Raw genomic sequence first — 14,725 nt, 5'->3', positions numbered from 1 at the left:
AAAAATTTTTGTCCTTTTTGTTAGATAGCTAGGGATGCTTAATACTACTATGATGAAACCGTTCATATCATATTTCGGGGATGCATGCCAAGACCCCTAGGTTCTCGTTTGAAGGTCAACGTTGCTTGTATATATAACGGAACACTTGTTCTTTTACTACGGTAAGTCGTAATGTTTTTTAGATCCGAGTTCCCCGGAATGCAAATTATAAAACCTAAATCGATATATTGGTACACGTATAGCGCTCGAACGAAAAAGTATTCTAAAAGGGCATTCTATAATCGTACACTCCCCCGTGTGTTATAACTTCTCTCATATCAAATGCTTAGAACTTGGTCAGACCGAATTGCCTGATATACTTCTCATCCAAGCAGACCTTTCCGGTGCACTCCTCGGGTCCCAATCCCGGAGGGCAAGTGTTGGTGACGCAGAAAGCCCGGCTGGACGATCCGGGGAAATTGCAGTCCCCGTCGGTGTTACAATTCCTCGAAAGTCCCCAGATCAAGCAAACCCCCATCCCATCGTTGAGCGCATCCTCACCCGCGCAGATCTCCAAACTCGATGGGTTCTCGAAACACTTCTTTCCGGAAGCCCCGCCGCATCTGTTGACCCCCTCGCTGCGGACCCCGACGATATCGGTGACCGCCTTTTCGACGCAGAAACCGCAGTAGGCCACGTCCATCGGACACTGCAGGCGGTTGGCGCGAGGGATGCATTTGTAGGATTTGTCCCCGGGGCAGGTGGTGTTCGGATCGGCCATGGTGGAACCGCATTCGATGGCGTCCTTGACGCAGACGCCCTTCGGGTCGTCTTTGAAGCCGAACTCGCCGACGCAGGTTTCGCCGGCGGCGCAGCCGAGGCCGGAGTCGGCGCCGCAGCGTTCTTCGGCTTGCTGGGAGGGCGTGAGATGATCGTTCCTATCGGGCATCATACGGGAGAACTTACGCGCTTGGCAATGGCACCCTGTGGGGCGGCGGCGGCGGCGGCGGCGAAGATGGCGAGGATGAGAGCGGCCTTCATTTTTGCGATCGGGGTGGTTTTGATATAAAAAGTTGTTTTGTAAGAGAGGTCGGTAGGTTGTATATTCGTTCGACCCGGCCGTTTAAAAGTGGATGGTAAGAAATGAAGAAGAAAGCGTAGGCTTTAAAGAATCGAAAGTGGTTTGCTGTGAAATGCTGTAAGATTGTTGATGTATCGAATGATATGGATTCGAGATGATCGGTCAGGAATCTTGGTCTTTTTATATTTCGAAATGGCCGTGAAGAATTTCCCTTTGGGTATGTAGATCTTTACTTTTTTTCCGTCACACGGCTTCCGTCCCTGACAGCTGCAAGCGTACGCACGTCCTTTTTCCCACAGAGGTCTCACTCGAATGGAAAAATGTTCCAGTCCGCTTCAGAAGCTCGCAAGCTTCATGCGTGTACTTTCAATCGAAGAAGCGCATGATGCGGGGTTGAGACAAACGTCTCCACATGCCGTTGACGGCGTGTAACTTCTGGATCGGATAGGTTACACAAGATATGACACCGATAAAAACAAAACCTAGCCTCGTGGGAGACCGGACTCAGTTCGGTCGTTCCCTTTCGGGTATGTGGGAAGCTCTCTTGGCGGATGTTTACGGCCCATTCCGGAGTAGTCGGCGGCGGCGTGCGTGCGTGGTTCGATCCTGGGGTGCATTTTGCAGATGGGCGAAGCATAGCCTCCCCGAGCGCGAGATTTCACCCTCAGGTGCATATTAAGTGATATGCAACAACCCGCTTACGGGGAAAGCTGGCGATTTGGTATCGGGTATCGATACCATCTACGAGATCTGTTCGGTATCGATCGTCGTCCGGTAGAAATCCTATCGTCGGTAACCATCGTTATGCCGAAGACACGGTGATGGTGATCGAACGGACTCGAGCTTTCAAAGCTCAAAAATTTGACCGCGGTTTAACGTGGTGACCAAATTCAACCATTCCTTTTCATCAATCGAGGTTCCGGAAGCACATGGTGTCCGCATAGAAGCGGCTCTTTGGTCTTGTGCATTGAACTGCCAAGTTCTCATCATCATTTCAACGTTACATATGCGACCGCACCCTAGTAAAGAAAAAATTCTGCCATACTCCTTCAAGCGTTCCAGGGTACTTTCTTCTCAAACTCGCGGCGAGGCTGGGAAAAGCCCTGTGGCGTTCGGTATACCGGGTTGGAAGGAAGGAACGGTTTGGTGTTGGCGTGTGGCATTTTTTCCCTGGGCGTCGAAAGAAACGCAGGGGTTGTCAGAGCAGGTGAATCTGTAACTTGAGGGAAAGTATATCGTATGATAGTATACCGTGACCTTTCCTTTGCATGAACTTCTACTTTGGAGGTTTCTGCGAGGATACCGCTTGATTAAAAAAGGTCATCTTGAATTCGGTATATTCCATCCGTCCTGAGCTCACGAAAACTTGAGATCGTATATTTAGAAATTTCGAAAAATCAAAGGAGTCCATGTCTGAGAATTAAAAGTCGGTCTACGCGCTCTGAAGAACCGTCGAGGAAGATTAATTTCCGTTGGAGCTCGAGCCGTTGGATATTAAACCTTTTTTCGGTTAAAAATTTTCGGTCCTCAGGCGGTTATACGATACTTAAGACATCGGTGCGCAAGGTTTCGCCGTGAAGAGGTCTCTGGGTTTGATTCCTCAGCTGGTTGAGGGCACCTTCGTAGGAAACGGTTGTTTCTCCAGCCAAAGATTTGAGAGATAACCGCTACGTTTGCTGGTACCGTCCTAAGAATTTAGATTCGGAACAAATGCTGCTTTCCGTCGAGAGGGGACTCGATGGATGCATACTGACTCGTAATAAACATCGTCTCCACGTCTGGTTTGCGATCGGATGATATCGCTCGCTCGCTAGCAAGGATGATACGGCTAAAGTCACAACCCTGAAGGGTACGCAGATCCACATTTCAAGCGACAACCAAGCTTCAATGATGCCGAGGGAAGAAGTCCTGACAAGGGAGAAAGAGAGGAAAAAAGAAGGGTGGGTTCTTCGTAAATTTAGTACCTCTCGCACTTGTAACCATCCTGTCCCCCCGTATATACATTATTTCCGATCGATCGATATAATAACAATGACAATCACAAGCATACCCCACCTCCCCGACTTTAAACTCCTCCCTTACAAACTACCCCAAACCGCCACGGAAACCCCGCCCTCTTCGTCTGCACCGCCGATTAAAATCCTCAGAACTTCATCATGGACTTACTGCGGTCCTCTCCTCGACATCCCCCTATCGAAGGGCGAGGCCGACGATAGTTCCCTCCCACCTTCGTATCACACCTGGCACCGCGCGACCATTCGCGGCGAACCGCTGATGACACTCCTGAAACCCTTCCTCCTCTTCGCGCACGAGTTTATAAAATCCACCGGTTTGAAACACTACTGGGTTACCATCCGCGCTTCGCTCCCCACGAACGATTTCAATACCCCGCGATGGCATGTCGACGACGACTTTTTCGACCGCGGCAGCGCCGCAAATTTGAACAACAGTAACAGTAATCACCACCACGCGAGCACCACCGAAGGAAACGTAACCCGCACGCAATGGAAACTGGCAACCACGCTTCTGGGTCCCGGGACCATGTTCGCGACCAACACCACATCCGCCCGGCAAACCCTCAAAGCTGTAAAAACGGCGGTTAAAAACTCCTCACCGTCGCATACTTGCACGTCCGTCATCTGCCTCGGCTGTGCCAATTTGGCCGAGTGCGTTCGAAAGGCTTTGGCCGATGAGTTGAAGCACGTGGGAGTCGTGCAATCGAAGGACGGGGAGTGCTGTTTTTTCAAGGTCGGGGATGGGGTCGGAGCGGTTCATTCGGAGCCTAGGATGGATGGCGGGGAGAGGGTTTTTGTGAATATCGTTCCCGGGAGGGAGGAGGAGTTGAGGGAAATCATGGGGAAGTGGGGGATGGAGGAGTGGCCCAGGGCTTGGTGTTTGGGAGTGCCCGGAGGCTTTTGGGAGGAGTGATCCCCTTCAAGGAAGCATGTAGGATATGGGAGCACGGATTTGAATTCGAGGAGCCCTGGGAGTTAAGGACAAGTTGGAGCATCCGGAGCGGTATTGATATTAGCGGATACGTATGATATGCTTGTCTGTACATTCGGGCTATGAGTATAATGTAATTAACGGAGTTCATCTTTCTATACCATCTTCGAGCTTCAATGCGATGCAATCGCTTGATTTTTGTGTGGTACGACCTTCCAGAAAACAACGCGAAAAATGCAACATTCTCACAACCCGAACATCCGGAGGCGGATAAGAAGGATGATGAAGCGAAACAGGAGGGGTTGGATTTGGATTTGGAGCATCGGGATAAATTTGGTTGCTGGGGGATGAGGGAGTGGAAATGCGCTTTACAGTGCTGATATGACGAACGGAAAGGAGGATGAGGTCAAGAAGGCTGTGTTACTGCGGCGGGGATGATTGCTATTGGATTGCTAGCCTTCTTTGATCGTAGAAAGTGGCCAGGAGCATATTGTCCCTCCGACAATTCCAAGTTTTTAAATTGAGATGGTACATTCAACGTCTGGCGTTAATTCATAGTATGTGCATGGTATAAAAGATATATACATATGTGGCTATGTTCAAAGAGGCATATCACCATGTTGCCGAATTTCCCTGGTCTCCGGAAGCTCTTTGTATTTTACAGACATTGGGAATAGTATCTATCACAAGGTACGTTAGTATCCATTCCGGTGGAATTCCACAAAGATGAACTTACGGATTTAGGGCGGTGCATGTCGTTCCGGCTACGCAGGCCGTGGGTCCGGTCCAGCCAACACCTCCGCACTGTAGAAAGAAAATATCATCAGTCCATCGTATCGCCGATATATTCTAAAACATGTATACGAACCTGTCCCCATTGGCTCTGTGCCGGCTGGGCCGCAGTAGTAGTCGGTATTGCGGAAGAAGTCGTAGTCGTGGTTGTGGTCGTACTCGAAGTCGTAGTTCTCACCAAAGTAGTCGTCGTTCGAGCAGCCGTTGTCGTGGTAGCCGGAGTATCCAAACCGCTCAGCCATTGTACGCAAACAGGTCCGTTTGGCGAAGACCACGTTGCAACCGGGGTGTCCGGCCAAAGACCTGTGGTGGCATCGCGGCGGAAGAAGGCGACTCGGTTTGTGTATTGGAGTGCAACGGCGACGTATTGGCCCGACGGGTCGATGGAGAAGTGGCGAGGGGTGGATCCACCGGCTTTCAGGAGCTGAAGGAACTGGAGAGTACCGTCCGGGTTGATTTCCCAGGCGGAGATGGAATCTTGGCCTGGATTTCCAGGGAAGGAAACGTCACCACGGTTGGAAACATAGACGAATTTCTTATCAGGCTAGGGGTGGAAAAGTAAAATGTTAATTATTTCGTCTTCGAAATGATATCGATGGAATCGAAAACTCACCGAAACTTGGATTCCAGCCGCGGTTGGCTGCGGGTTCCTTGCCGGGGCGGTGGAAGTCCCATAGCTGCTGACTTGCTGGACCGCAGTCAAGCTTATTCCACCCGAGGGATAAGAAACCTTGTACGTGGTGATTATATTCCCGACCTCGCCGACAAGGTAATAGAGGGTGCCAACATCGGTTTCTACGAAGATACCATGTCGTGGACCGGAACCGGCAGGTGCGGTAACAGTGGTATACTCGGTAAGGCCGCTGCCACCAACGGAGTAGATGCGGATCAAATCCGCACCGAGGTCATTTGCAAACAAGAATTTGCCGGTTGGGTCGAAAATGACCTGATGAGGATGAGAACCGTCTTGCCTGTTCGGAACGGGCCCCGTGGGAGTGTTATACGTGAACTGCTGGGAGACGCCGGATAGGACGCCGCCACTGCTGAGTGGGTATACGACGACCCCGTGCCCGTTACTTGAAGACTTGAAGTCAGTCGATTTTTCGTAGCATAAGGCTGATATCTTCAATCGGACATACTATGCAGCCGCGGCAACGAAATTTCTTGCGGGAGATACGGCAGCGTGCAACAACCCATTCAATCCATTCTGGCTGCTAATTTTCGTCAACTGTCCCGTGCTTCCAATGGTATAGGATACGACGGATCCTTGACCGTTCCACGGCCCTTCATTTGTCGAGATTAGTAGTGAAGAACCGACAAGAGTCTGCCATGTCGGTGCGGGCGATGCATTCGAATCCGTCGAGATCTGACTGACGCTGGCGCCGTCGAAATCGATCGTAATAAGCGGGCCCGATGTAGTACCGACGAATAGCGTGACGCCCAGTGCTTGAGGAATATATGCAAGCACTGCGGCCGCAATTTTCGTCGAAAACTTCATCGTATGGAGTATCTATCAGATAGCCCGAAGAAAATACAAAAATAATATAACCCACTTAAAACAATATATCCACGGCGGTTCGTCTGCCAAGCTATGCGGACTTTTATCCTCGCGAGAGGCGTTCTTCCTTGGGGGCTTTATATTCCATCCCATCTCCCAAACCCCAATATTGATCTACGAAACCATTTCTCTATTTGAATCGCATGGGAGTCCATTCGTTGCTCCATGTTTGGGCTTTCCATTTTACCATTTTACCCGGACCCTTGCTTGTTCGGACGGCCTTTAAAATTCATGTTACTTTTAGATTGAGACCAGGGAACGTCCGCTTGGATCGCGTTTCCGAAGCTTGTTTCCGGTTCTTTGTACCGGAGATTTCGGGAAGCGGATCGTATTTTAGATGGGGAAAGTTGGGATTGCGTTATGGAGGGTCTGCCTTGCAGAGCTTGTATTCGTGACGACTGCGGGTGTGAGCCCCGCAAAGTCCGCGGATACGGCACCACAGTTGGGCACCAGAAGGTTAAATTTGCTCACGTGCGTGCTTAGTGATTGATTTCGCAATACTCGAGGAATTCCGTGAGGAATCGACGTCACTCCGCAGAAGCTTTGCTTCGAAGGGCTCGACCAAACTCATGAAGCGAACCGGGTATGGTCGATGAGAAAGCTTCCATGGAAATATCACACTATAGTTATAAATGTAGAATACAGGGCTAATAGTCTTCGGTTTGGTAATATCATAAACAGAGGAATTAAAATTAAAATTAATTACGAGGTAATCATCGATGCAAAATCTCATACTGGGGTCCAACAGCATGCCGCAGTCGAAGAGACAACACACAAATTCCAACATTTGATTGCACAAATCGATCTTTGACAGTTTCGATTCGAAGAGTTATTATTCTGCTACTTGTGAGGCTGCTGTTTCTATCGAACCATAATAGTATACAACATACCCAAGAATCCCAAGTTTTGCTCAGCAATACGCCTCTATCGACCTACACAGTTAATATTCGGCTTCCAAGCCCGTGATCGGGGCGGATCGATCGAGCCATGTTTAACTTCTGGTACACGTATTGGGATTTGCTAGGCTTTTTTCGTTTCATTGCTGCTCAAGCTATATAAGTATTTATGATGGGAACCCACGCGACTTCGACTAGGATTCGACTCACTTGGCTGGCTAACACCTCAAGACCTTCTGTTTACTTTCCGAGTATGTAGTTACGGAGAATTGACCATGGTGATAGAACGCCATCAAGACTGCCTTGCCCTTTAAGCCCCGTAAGTAATTACTTGGATATCCAGTGTAACGGTGTGGTTTTGTCTCGTAATTTAGAATGACCGTTAGTTGGTGGCTTATGTTTTGTAAGCACACGATGTATCCTCAGTACTGTAGACTGAGCATCTTCGATCGGGAAGTTCCACTGGATCAGCCGGCCAGCTGCTAACTTTGAATTCAACCAGTTGCACTTCCGAGCTTAAAAAAGGCACTCAAAGCTAGCACGGAGCTCCGGAAAAACAGCCTCATGGGCCTCAGCCTCATATGTTCAGCACCCTATAAGGCAAACTATGATGAAGCCGAGAAGGCTTAGGCACCGAAGTTGAAACCGACCTGACCGTATGCCTTAGGGGACCTCGTAGCACCGATTCGCACATCCAACAAAATCCAACACAAGTTTCAGGTCTCGATCTTGATCATGAATTTGGCTTTGAATAATTTCTTTTTACTCGGTTTAATATGAGGATTGAGAGCAAAAGTAAACCCCAGCTTCGAATCATGTGCTAGAAAAATACCGCCCGAGGCCAAGCCATGGGGGGGCAAATACATATTTTTGTAAACTTGATATGTTGCATTCTGACGGTTCGTATGGGTCCCGAGCTCCAACAAGCTTTTAAGCTCAAGACGGCTCGAATTATCCGTGCTGCAGCTGCACTTTTAATTAATTATAAACCCGAGGGGGATGTACATGTACATTTGCGAAGCAACGGTGTATTGCATGAATATCGGGTGCGGTGCTGGAACAAATTACCAAATACGTCCTTGCCCAGGAACCGATCCATGGAGATGCATCTAGCGATCTGGTCCCTGCCATTTTCTCTCAAATGTTACCTTGAAATTGCAATTCGGTGTCATGATCACGATAGATATGAATACGAACGACGAATGCCATCATAAATGCTACTCCGAGACTCTGGATTCGATTGCCGCAAAAGACAAAATGTCCAACATCTAACAATTTATATTAATAGCAGCTGGTCGTCATACCTTACCTGCAAGGCCGGGCTCCACAGCTGCAAGGGCTTGGCGGCCGGGGGCACGTTAACGTTGAAGCAGGCAAGCTCGATCTCGACAATCCATCCCACTTCAAGAAAACTTACCAGCTGGCCAAGTAAGAGATCGGATGGTGTACTCGTGCCGGCGAGTACGAGCGGTCGTTTGCTCTCAGCGTCCCGCCGACTTAAAATTAAGTAATTTAGTTAAAGGAGAACACAACCCACTTCACTTCGCCTGGTCCCATCTCATCTCATCCCAATTCAATTCAAATCACAACTTCACCCCTCTCTGCTCCGAATAAAACAGCAAAAACCCATTCGAAAGATGGCTACAATGGCAACCACTCAGCCCAATATCAGTCCCCACCTGAAGGCGCTCGCCCGGAAGACCGATGTCTTCCCTCTCCCTGATTCGCTCAATTCGTTTGTCGATTTATCCGGCACGGCTACGCCTGTCAGGCGAGGTTCCACCGCAGGCAAAGCGGACGAAGAGGCGCCCACCTTCGACAACCCTTACAATGTCATGATTTACAACTGCAACCACAATCCCGTAAGCTAGCTTCGGTTCCGCTCCTTCGTCGATATTTCGAAATTCTCTCGTCTCATCATCACGACGTTGTTTCTCTTCGCTCGGAGCTAATTTGTATCGTCTCGTTCGCTGCAGTCTAAGATCCAAGAGGCATACAACACACATCGAACCACTCGCAACTCGCTGTCGCGCCACAAGCTTCTCACGGACTCGACTCCGATCAAGCTCGACTACATCCTCCTCAAATCCCATGTCCTCCGAGATGGGACGGTCGACCATCGCAATTGCCTTGTGTTCTGGGCCCGTCCGCCGCTTAGAGTGCGTAACTTCATCGCCACCGTGCAAGACAAGTTGAGAGCTGTCGCGCCCAGTACGTGCCCGCACCATACCCTCAATACACCCAAGAGCTTCGTGGACTAACCGATCCGATTGATTAACGATAGACCTCTGGCTGATGCCTCCTCCGAACCTTCATACCACCGTCCTCGAGATCACACACTCTCGTACACCGGAGTATATTGCCGACCTCGTCAAGACTATGCGTCCATCCCTCCAAACGATCGTTGACCATACCTATACCCACCGTGCCAAGTTAATCAAGCCTATGCTTTCATTCGATGGCTCTGCTTGTGCCATCTCCTTCGTCCCAGCTGCTCCGGCCGGCGAAGGAAAAGGCAACGAGAAGGATTCCCATGATTACAATTACACATACCATCACCTTCGTCGTGATATATACGACCTATCCAAGGAATCCGGAGTCGAGATCGATAGTCGTTACACCGTTCCTTCCGCCCACATCACCATTGCCCGTTTCATAACCACGGAAGACCATGTCCCCTCTAATCTCTCTGTCAGCGAAACAGCCGAGCCCGAGGCTATCGTTTCAACCACCAGCATCTTGGCTGACTCCTCACAGGCGGATCTGAGAGCTACGATCCCCGCCGTCAAGATCGAGAAGAGCAAGATGGAGAAGTGGGTTGAGGCGTTGGATGAGATCAACCAGTGGTTGGCGGGGTACGGAGGAGACGGGGCGGAGTGGATTGTCGGTGAGGAGAAGGGATTGGATTGTAGAGTTGGTAGGTTGTGGTATGGCGGCGGTGAGACCGTTGTCCTTGGTAAGGGTATTTAAGACCTCTTGTTGCTTTGATACGCGTTTCGATACTACGCTACGGTAAAGAATTGGAGGATTTAATGATGGCATGATAATATGTGATTTGTACATTTGGTATAGCGTCGTCGCGTTCTGCTTATCTGGCATGTAGAATAGAGCCGGAGCTATCATCCCAGTGGACGCCTCTGTCCTTTGAACAGAGACGATAATGGAATCAAGGCAGCGGATGCCTCTTCATTAACAGAATAAGAAAGAACCCCTCTCCCCAAGCTTCTATCATTGCATGAGTGATATTGTAAGAACCTCCCTGTGCTTTTCGAGCACATGTGCTGGCTCGATTCCACAACCTAGAATACATTCGCACGAACGTGTTTATATCTCGTATCTGCATTATTAGACCAAGGATGAGGACCGTACGGTATAGCATCCAAGCCCGCTATGAGGGATTCTGTGTAACGGTGGTAGTGTGTAGGATATCATGACACAAAGGCATGGCTGGTAGGATAGGAAAGTAGAAGTATATAAACAGCGGAAGTAGGAACACCCCGGATATGCCCAAAGTAAACGGATGATGGAACAAAAAGGCGAATTAAAGGGAAAACGGCGTAAATTAAATAATCTAGAAAACAAGAGCGGCACCCTTTGTCTTCTTGTCGCCACTGTATGGGAACCAAGGGTATTAGTATCTTCGTCGCAATTGAAAATAGGTAGGCAAGAGTGTGATAAAAACATACCCCAATTCGAAGTGCTTACATCGCTTCAACGCCAGTTGAAGCTTTGTCTTGCAGCTAACGCATTCCAATCTCAAGACGATCTTCTTTGTTGTCTTTGCCTTCTTGTGGAACACAGGCTTTGTCTGACCACCGTAACCGGATTGTTTTCGGTCATAACGTCTCTTTCCCTGAGCGAATAACGAGGCCTGTATTTTTCTTTCGTTAGATATATGGGATTTCTCGGTCGAAGTTTGGGAAAGTCGAGACAAGTCGTACCTTGCCGGCCTTGTACTGGGTGACTTTGTGCTGGGTGTGCTTGCGGCAGTCCTTGCCCTTGCAGTAGGTCTTGCGAGTCTTTGGAACGTTGACCTGAGAAGGTGATGATACCGTCAGTCTCCTCTTGTAAAATTATTCCATCAACATCCAGAGTCCCAGTATCTCCAAATGGTCGGTATGGGGTCCATGTCGGCGGAAATATGTCGTAATTGTCGGAAAAAAGCGTCGTCGGAAATACTGTCGTCTACTTCCACTCCGCCCCTCAGAATTTTTTCCTTCTGAATAAATGTCCCCAAAAGTCGAATAGTGTCGGAGAACAACGGAAACGACGAATATTTTGGAGATACCAGGACTCAAGAACCGGAGCGACAGATTGAAGAACGAATATCGAGGGCCGGGCATACCATTTTGACGGATTCGGGTTGACAGGTCGGGAAAGAGGTAGATGATGTCGGAAGTGGTTTGTCGATTGAGGATGTTTGAAGATGGAGATGCTGCCAATACAATACAATCTTTCTTTCTGGGTGCGGTGTTGTGCGAGAGCGCCACACATCGCTTAGTAGCACAGGCGTTGGCTGTCCCGCCACAATGAGGGTTTGGAAACCCTCTCAGCAATTCACGTGATAAATCTCACCAGCCACAAGAGGCATCAGCTCTCACGTGATGATAAGAGAGCTTCGAAATGCGGCGTTGTTTCGTCACCTGTCGTGGTAACAAGACATGCTTTCCTGTCGCCAACAACAAATGGAAACCTCCAAGCAACCTCCAAGCGATCACGCAATCGGGCAGCAGACTCCAATGCCCCATTAGGAGGTACCTCACAGCCATTACTGCCCCGATACCCGCCGCACCTCACTCTCCAGATACACCCAAAGCCGCTTGGCTCGAATCTACTTGCTTATAGCGTCCCTCAAGAGGCCCGTCGTTCCAGGGCCTCTTTTCTCCTTTCCTCTCTTCAACCCGTATACTGTCGACAAAAAGCGGTATTTCAAGATGATAAATGCCGTGCTGGTGTTCAATAACACCGGTCAACCGCGGTTGACCAAGTTCTATTCCCAGATCGTGGGTTACACCTTATCGATATGCATCCTATATTCTTGGCTCGGGTTTTATATAGAAATCTAATAAAGAGAAATTGCTTATTCCAGGATGTCAACTTGCAACAGCGCCTGATATCCGAAATCTTCACCTTGGTTGCCAACCGGCCGGCCTCAGCTTGTAACTTCCTACCTCTTCCGCCTCTTCTACAGAAGACTTCTTCAGAAGCTCTCTCCGATACCGACCAACCTACCCGAATCATCTACCGTCATTATGCGACGCTGTACTTTATCATCATTGCGGATGATCTAGAAAGCGAACTGGGCCTGTTGGATCTCATCCAGGTGTTCGTAGAATGCCTGGATAGGATATTTGAAAACGTTTGTGAGTTGGATTTGATATTCAACTTTGAGACGTTACATCAGGTTCTGGCGGAGATGATTCAGGGTGGTGGGGTGGTAGAGGTTGATAGGGCGATTATTGTGGAGAGTGTGAAAAAGGTATTTATATTCTCTAACCTACCATCTATTATACCGTATATTAATGTGTTATACACAGGCAGCGAAAGTTACAAAGAGGCCACAGGCGTCGCTACCGGACAGTGCTACTCGCTCGGCTTCACCGTCGGGCAGAAGTACACCGGTTCATATGGCTCATCGAGGTAGTGGCGTTACCGGTATTCGTCCTAACGACTTTGTCTGGAGCGGACGTTGACCATTCGATATAATTTTTACTGAGAAACAGGCTCGTTCACTTCTTTTCTCGTTTCGTTGAACTGAGAAAAAGAATGATAAAAAGAGACCGAAGATATGATAACATAACAGTATGATAATTCACAACCGTGCATAGAAACCCTACCCTAATAAAGTTGATGGGGGAGTGAGCGTCATGTGTTCGAAGACGGGTTTCTATTTTTAGCGCATTACTGATGTTGCTTTTTTATTTTCTAATCGCAAAAGGATTTAACGGATTTTCTTTTATAGAAGAATAGGATACTTAAGATACCCATTTATAGCGTTTTGGATCAGCAGTGGTTGGGTGAAGGATACTGGTATATGGTGGCTATGGGAGACCCCATCGTAGGGTTGGACGGCAGTTAGACATTAGCTATTATATTAGAAACCCTGATGTATTTAATCATCGTCTTCGCACCGACACAAGAAGGATCGCTAAGACTAGCCTTCGAAGATACTGTTGTAATCGTCAACGGCTTCGCCTTCAATGAAAGCGTCAAAGGACTCGTCGGTTTGCGCGCCTTGGAAGTTAAACTTGTCAGTATTTCTTTCAACCCAACTTGAAAGCAGTCTTGCGAATTCGGTGATATGTTTGCCCTTCTCAAGACATTTTTCGGCTGTAGCATCCTCAATTGCATTTCGTCCGATCCAATCTTCGAAATGTCGGATTGCAACATGCCTAGCACAGCGTGCCATTCCAAGGCTAAACCCTTCCGTTATTTAAGAATGAAACCTGGATATCACCTCATCCCTTAGCTGCCATTCATGAGCTTCATTGAGTCCCTTGTTTCTCCGGCAGACGCAGACTTCAAGATCACCAACTAGGTTTTCGTGGTAGTCGGTATTAATGGTACATTTCTTCAACCCTCGGACTGCCGCATCACCTATATTGAATTTCGTTCTCCTGCCCTGCCGCCCATATATGGTCAAGCCAACCTCTTTATCTTCCTTATCACTGATCCATCGGCGGCTTAGTGCCGACATTGCGGAAACACAAATCGTCAAGTCTTCAACTCCAGTGAGGGGTAAGTAGCGAATTGCCTCCACCAACCCATTGATACCGTGCAGCCGTACTGCAGGCGTTTACAATTTTCAGGTGGCATTATGAGGAACGATGGGTGGAAAAATACGGTACTGTCATCTGAATAGATATTGGTTCCAATCGTCAAATCTTGTAGACTCTTTAGGCGTCAATGCCACAATTTCGTCGGTGATATTTCTCTACTATAATTTTCCCTGTGGTTGAATCCCCTATGTCGCATCCACAAGTCGAAAAATGATTTACCTCTCAGGTATTGGGTCATTCGCAATTTTGTAGGAACTGATGGGTTCAGAACGTCCGCACGAACGGGGGGTGGTAGGTATTCAGTCTTTATACACATTGAAAACTCGCTGGGGGATTTTGATTCGGAGTATTTCTTCATTTGGCGCAGGAGGTCAAAGCTGACAACATCTGATGAGATGAGATTGCCTAGCTACGAATACTATAGACTTTATCGGTCTTTGAATCATGTAGAATTTATAACCAGGCACCTAAGTAGTAGATATCCCGAAGAATCGCACACACTTATGTTGTCTTGGAGGCACACCTTTCGAAGATTAATCTTTCCAGATTCAATAAAATTTCCCAAAAGCCTTTGAAATCAATTTTGTGCAGTACGAACCTGCTTCGAGAAAGTAGCCCTAGGTGCAATGATTTGAATTTCCTTGATAAATCTGTATCCTAGCGCATCTACGCCAAATTTGTTGGCCTCCGCGAG

At 48.4% G+C, this 14,725-nt stretch overlaps 8 protein-coding genes across 8 annotated transcripts; 3 read left to right on the top strand and 5 right to left on the bottom strand.

Moving 5' to 3' along the window:
- Positions 1–325: 325 nt before the first annotated feature.
- Positions 326–1,020, bottom strand: DFL_006978 (uncharacterized protein; the record flags this gene model as incomplete). Its single annotated transcript, XM_067636488.1, has 2 exons — positions 326–892; positions 946–1,020. 2 exons carry the CDS (start codon positions 1,018–1,020, stop codon positions 326–328), a joined length of 642 nt encoding a protein of 213 aa, XP_067488100.1.
- Positions 1,021–3,091: 2,071 nt separating this feature from the next.
- DFL_006977 (uncharacterized protein) lies at positions 3,092–3,988 on the top strand (the record flags this gene model as incomplete). Its single annotated transcript, XM_067636487.1, has 1 exon — positions 3,092–3,988. One exon carries the CDS (start codon positions 3,092–3,094, stop codon positions 3,986–3,988), a length of 897 nt encoding a protein of 298 aa, XP_067488099.1.
- A 676-nt stretch (positions 3,989–4,664) lies between these two features.
- On the bottom strand, positions 4,665–6,296 carry DFL_006976 (uncharacterized protein; the record flags this gene model as incomplete). Its single annotated transcript, XM_067636486.1, has 5 exons — positions 4,665–4,686; positions 4,743–4,810; positions 4,875–5,342; positions 5,412–5,874; positions 5,938–6,296. The coding sequence occupies 5 exons, from the start codon at positions 6,294–6,296 to the stop codon at positions 4,665–4,667; spliced, it is 1,380 nt and encodes a 459-aa protein (XP_067488098.1).
- A 2,602-nt stretch (positions 6,297–8,898) lies between these two features.
- Positions 8,899–10,222, top strand: DFL_006975 (uncharacterized protein; the record flags this gene model as incomplete). Its single annotated transcript, XM_067636485.1, has 3 exons — positions 8,899–9,114; positions 9,229–9,463; positions 9,537–10,222. The coding sequence occupies 3 exons, from the start codon at positions 8,899–8,901 to the stop codon at positions 10,220–10,222; spliced, it is 1,137 nt and encodes a 378-aa protein (XP_067488097.1).
- Positions 9,833–10,294, bottom strand: DFL_006974 (uncharacterized protein; the record flags this gene model as incomplete). The annotated part of the gene is made up of 2 exons (XM_067636484.1): positions 9,833–9,932; positions 10,008–10,294. The coding sequence occupies 2 exons, from the start codon at positions 10,292–10,294 to the stop codon at positions 9,833–9,835; spliced, it is 387 nt and encodes a 128-aa protein (XP_067488096.1).
- Positions 10,295–10,823: 529 nt separating this feature from the next.
- DFL_006973 (60S ribosomal protein eL42) lies at positions 10,824–11,600 on the bottom strand (the record flags this gene model as incomplete). Its single annotated transcript, XM_067636483.1, has 4 exons — positions 10,824–10,863; positions 10,939–11,123; positions 11,194–11,286; positions 11,598–11,600. The coding sequence occupies 4 exons, from the start codon at positions 11,598–11,600 to the stop codon at positions 10,824–10,826; spliced, it is 321 nt and encodes a 106-aa protein (XP_067488095.1).
- Positions 11,601–12,186: 586 nt separating this feature from the next.
- On the top strand, positions 12,187–13,010 carry DFL_006972 (uncharacterized protein; the record flags this gene model as incomplete). The annotated part of the gene is made up of 4 exons (XM_067636482.1): positions 12,187–12,255; positions 12,342–12,731; positions 12,790–12,892; positions 12,976–13,010. The coding sequence occupies 4 exons, from the start codon at positions 12,187–12,189 to the stop codon at positions 13,008–13,010; spliced, it is 597 nt and encodes a 198-aa protein (XP_067488094.1).
- Positions 13,011–13,406: 396 nt separating this feature from the next.
- Positions 13,407–13,949, bottom strand: DFL_006971 (uncharacterized protein; the record flags this gene model as incomplete). The annotated part of the gene is made up of 2 exons (XM_067636481.1): positions 13,407–13,644; positions 13,699–13,949. The coding sequence occupies 2 exons, from the start codon at positions 13,947–13,949 to the stop codon at positions 13,407–13,409; spliced, it is 489 nt and encodes a 162-aa protein (XP_067488093.1).
- Positions 13,950–14,725: the final 776 nt, after the last annotated feature.

This window comes from Arthrobotrys flagrans (genome assembly GCF_004000055.1).
Source record: "Arthrobotrys flagrans strain CBS H-5679 chromosome Unknown unitig_8, whole genome shotgun sequence".
In the NCBI taxonomy this organism is placed as follows: domain Eukaryota; kingdom Fungi; phylum Ascomycota; class Orbiliomycetes; order Orbiliales; family Orbiliaceae; genus Arthrobotrys; species Arthrobotrys flagrans.
The sequence above is the reverse complement of the archived record's forward strand: the minus strand, read 5'-3'. Positions and strand labels throughout refer to the sequence as shown.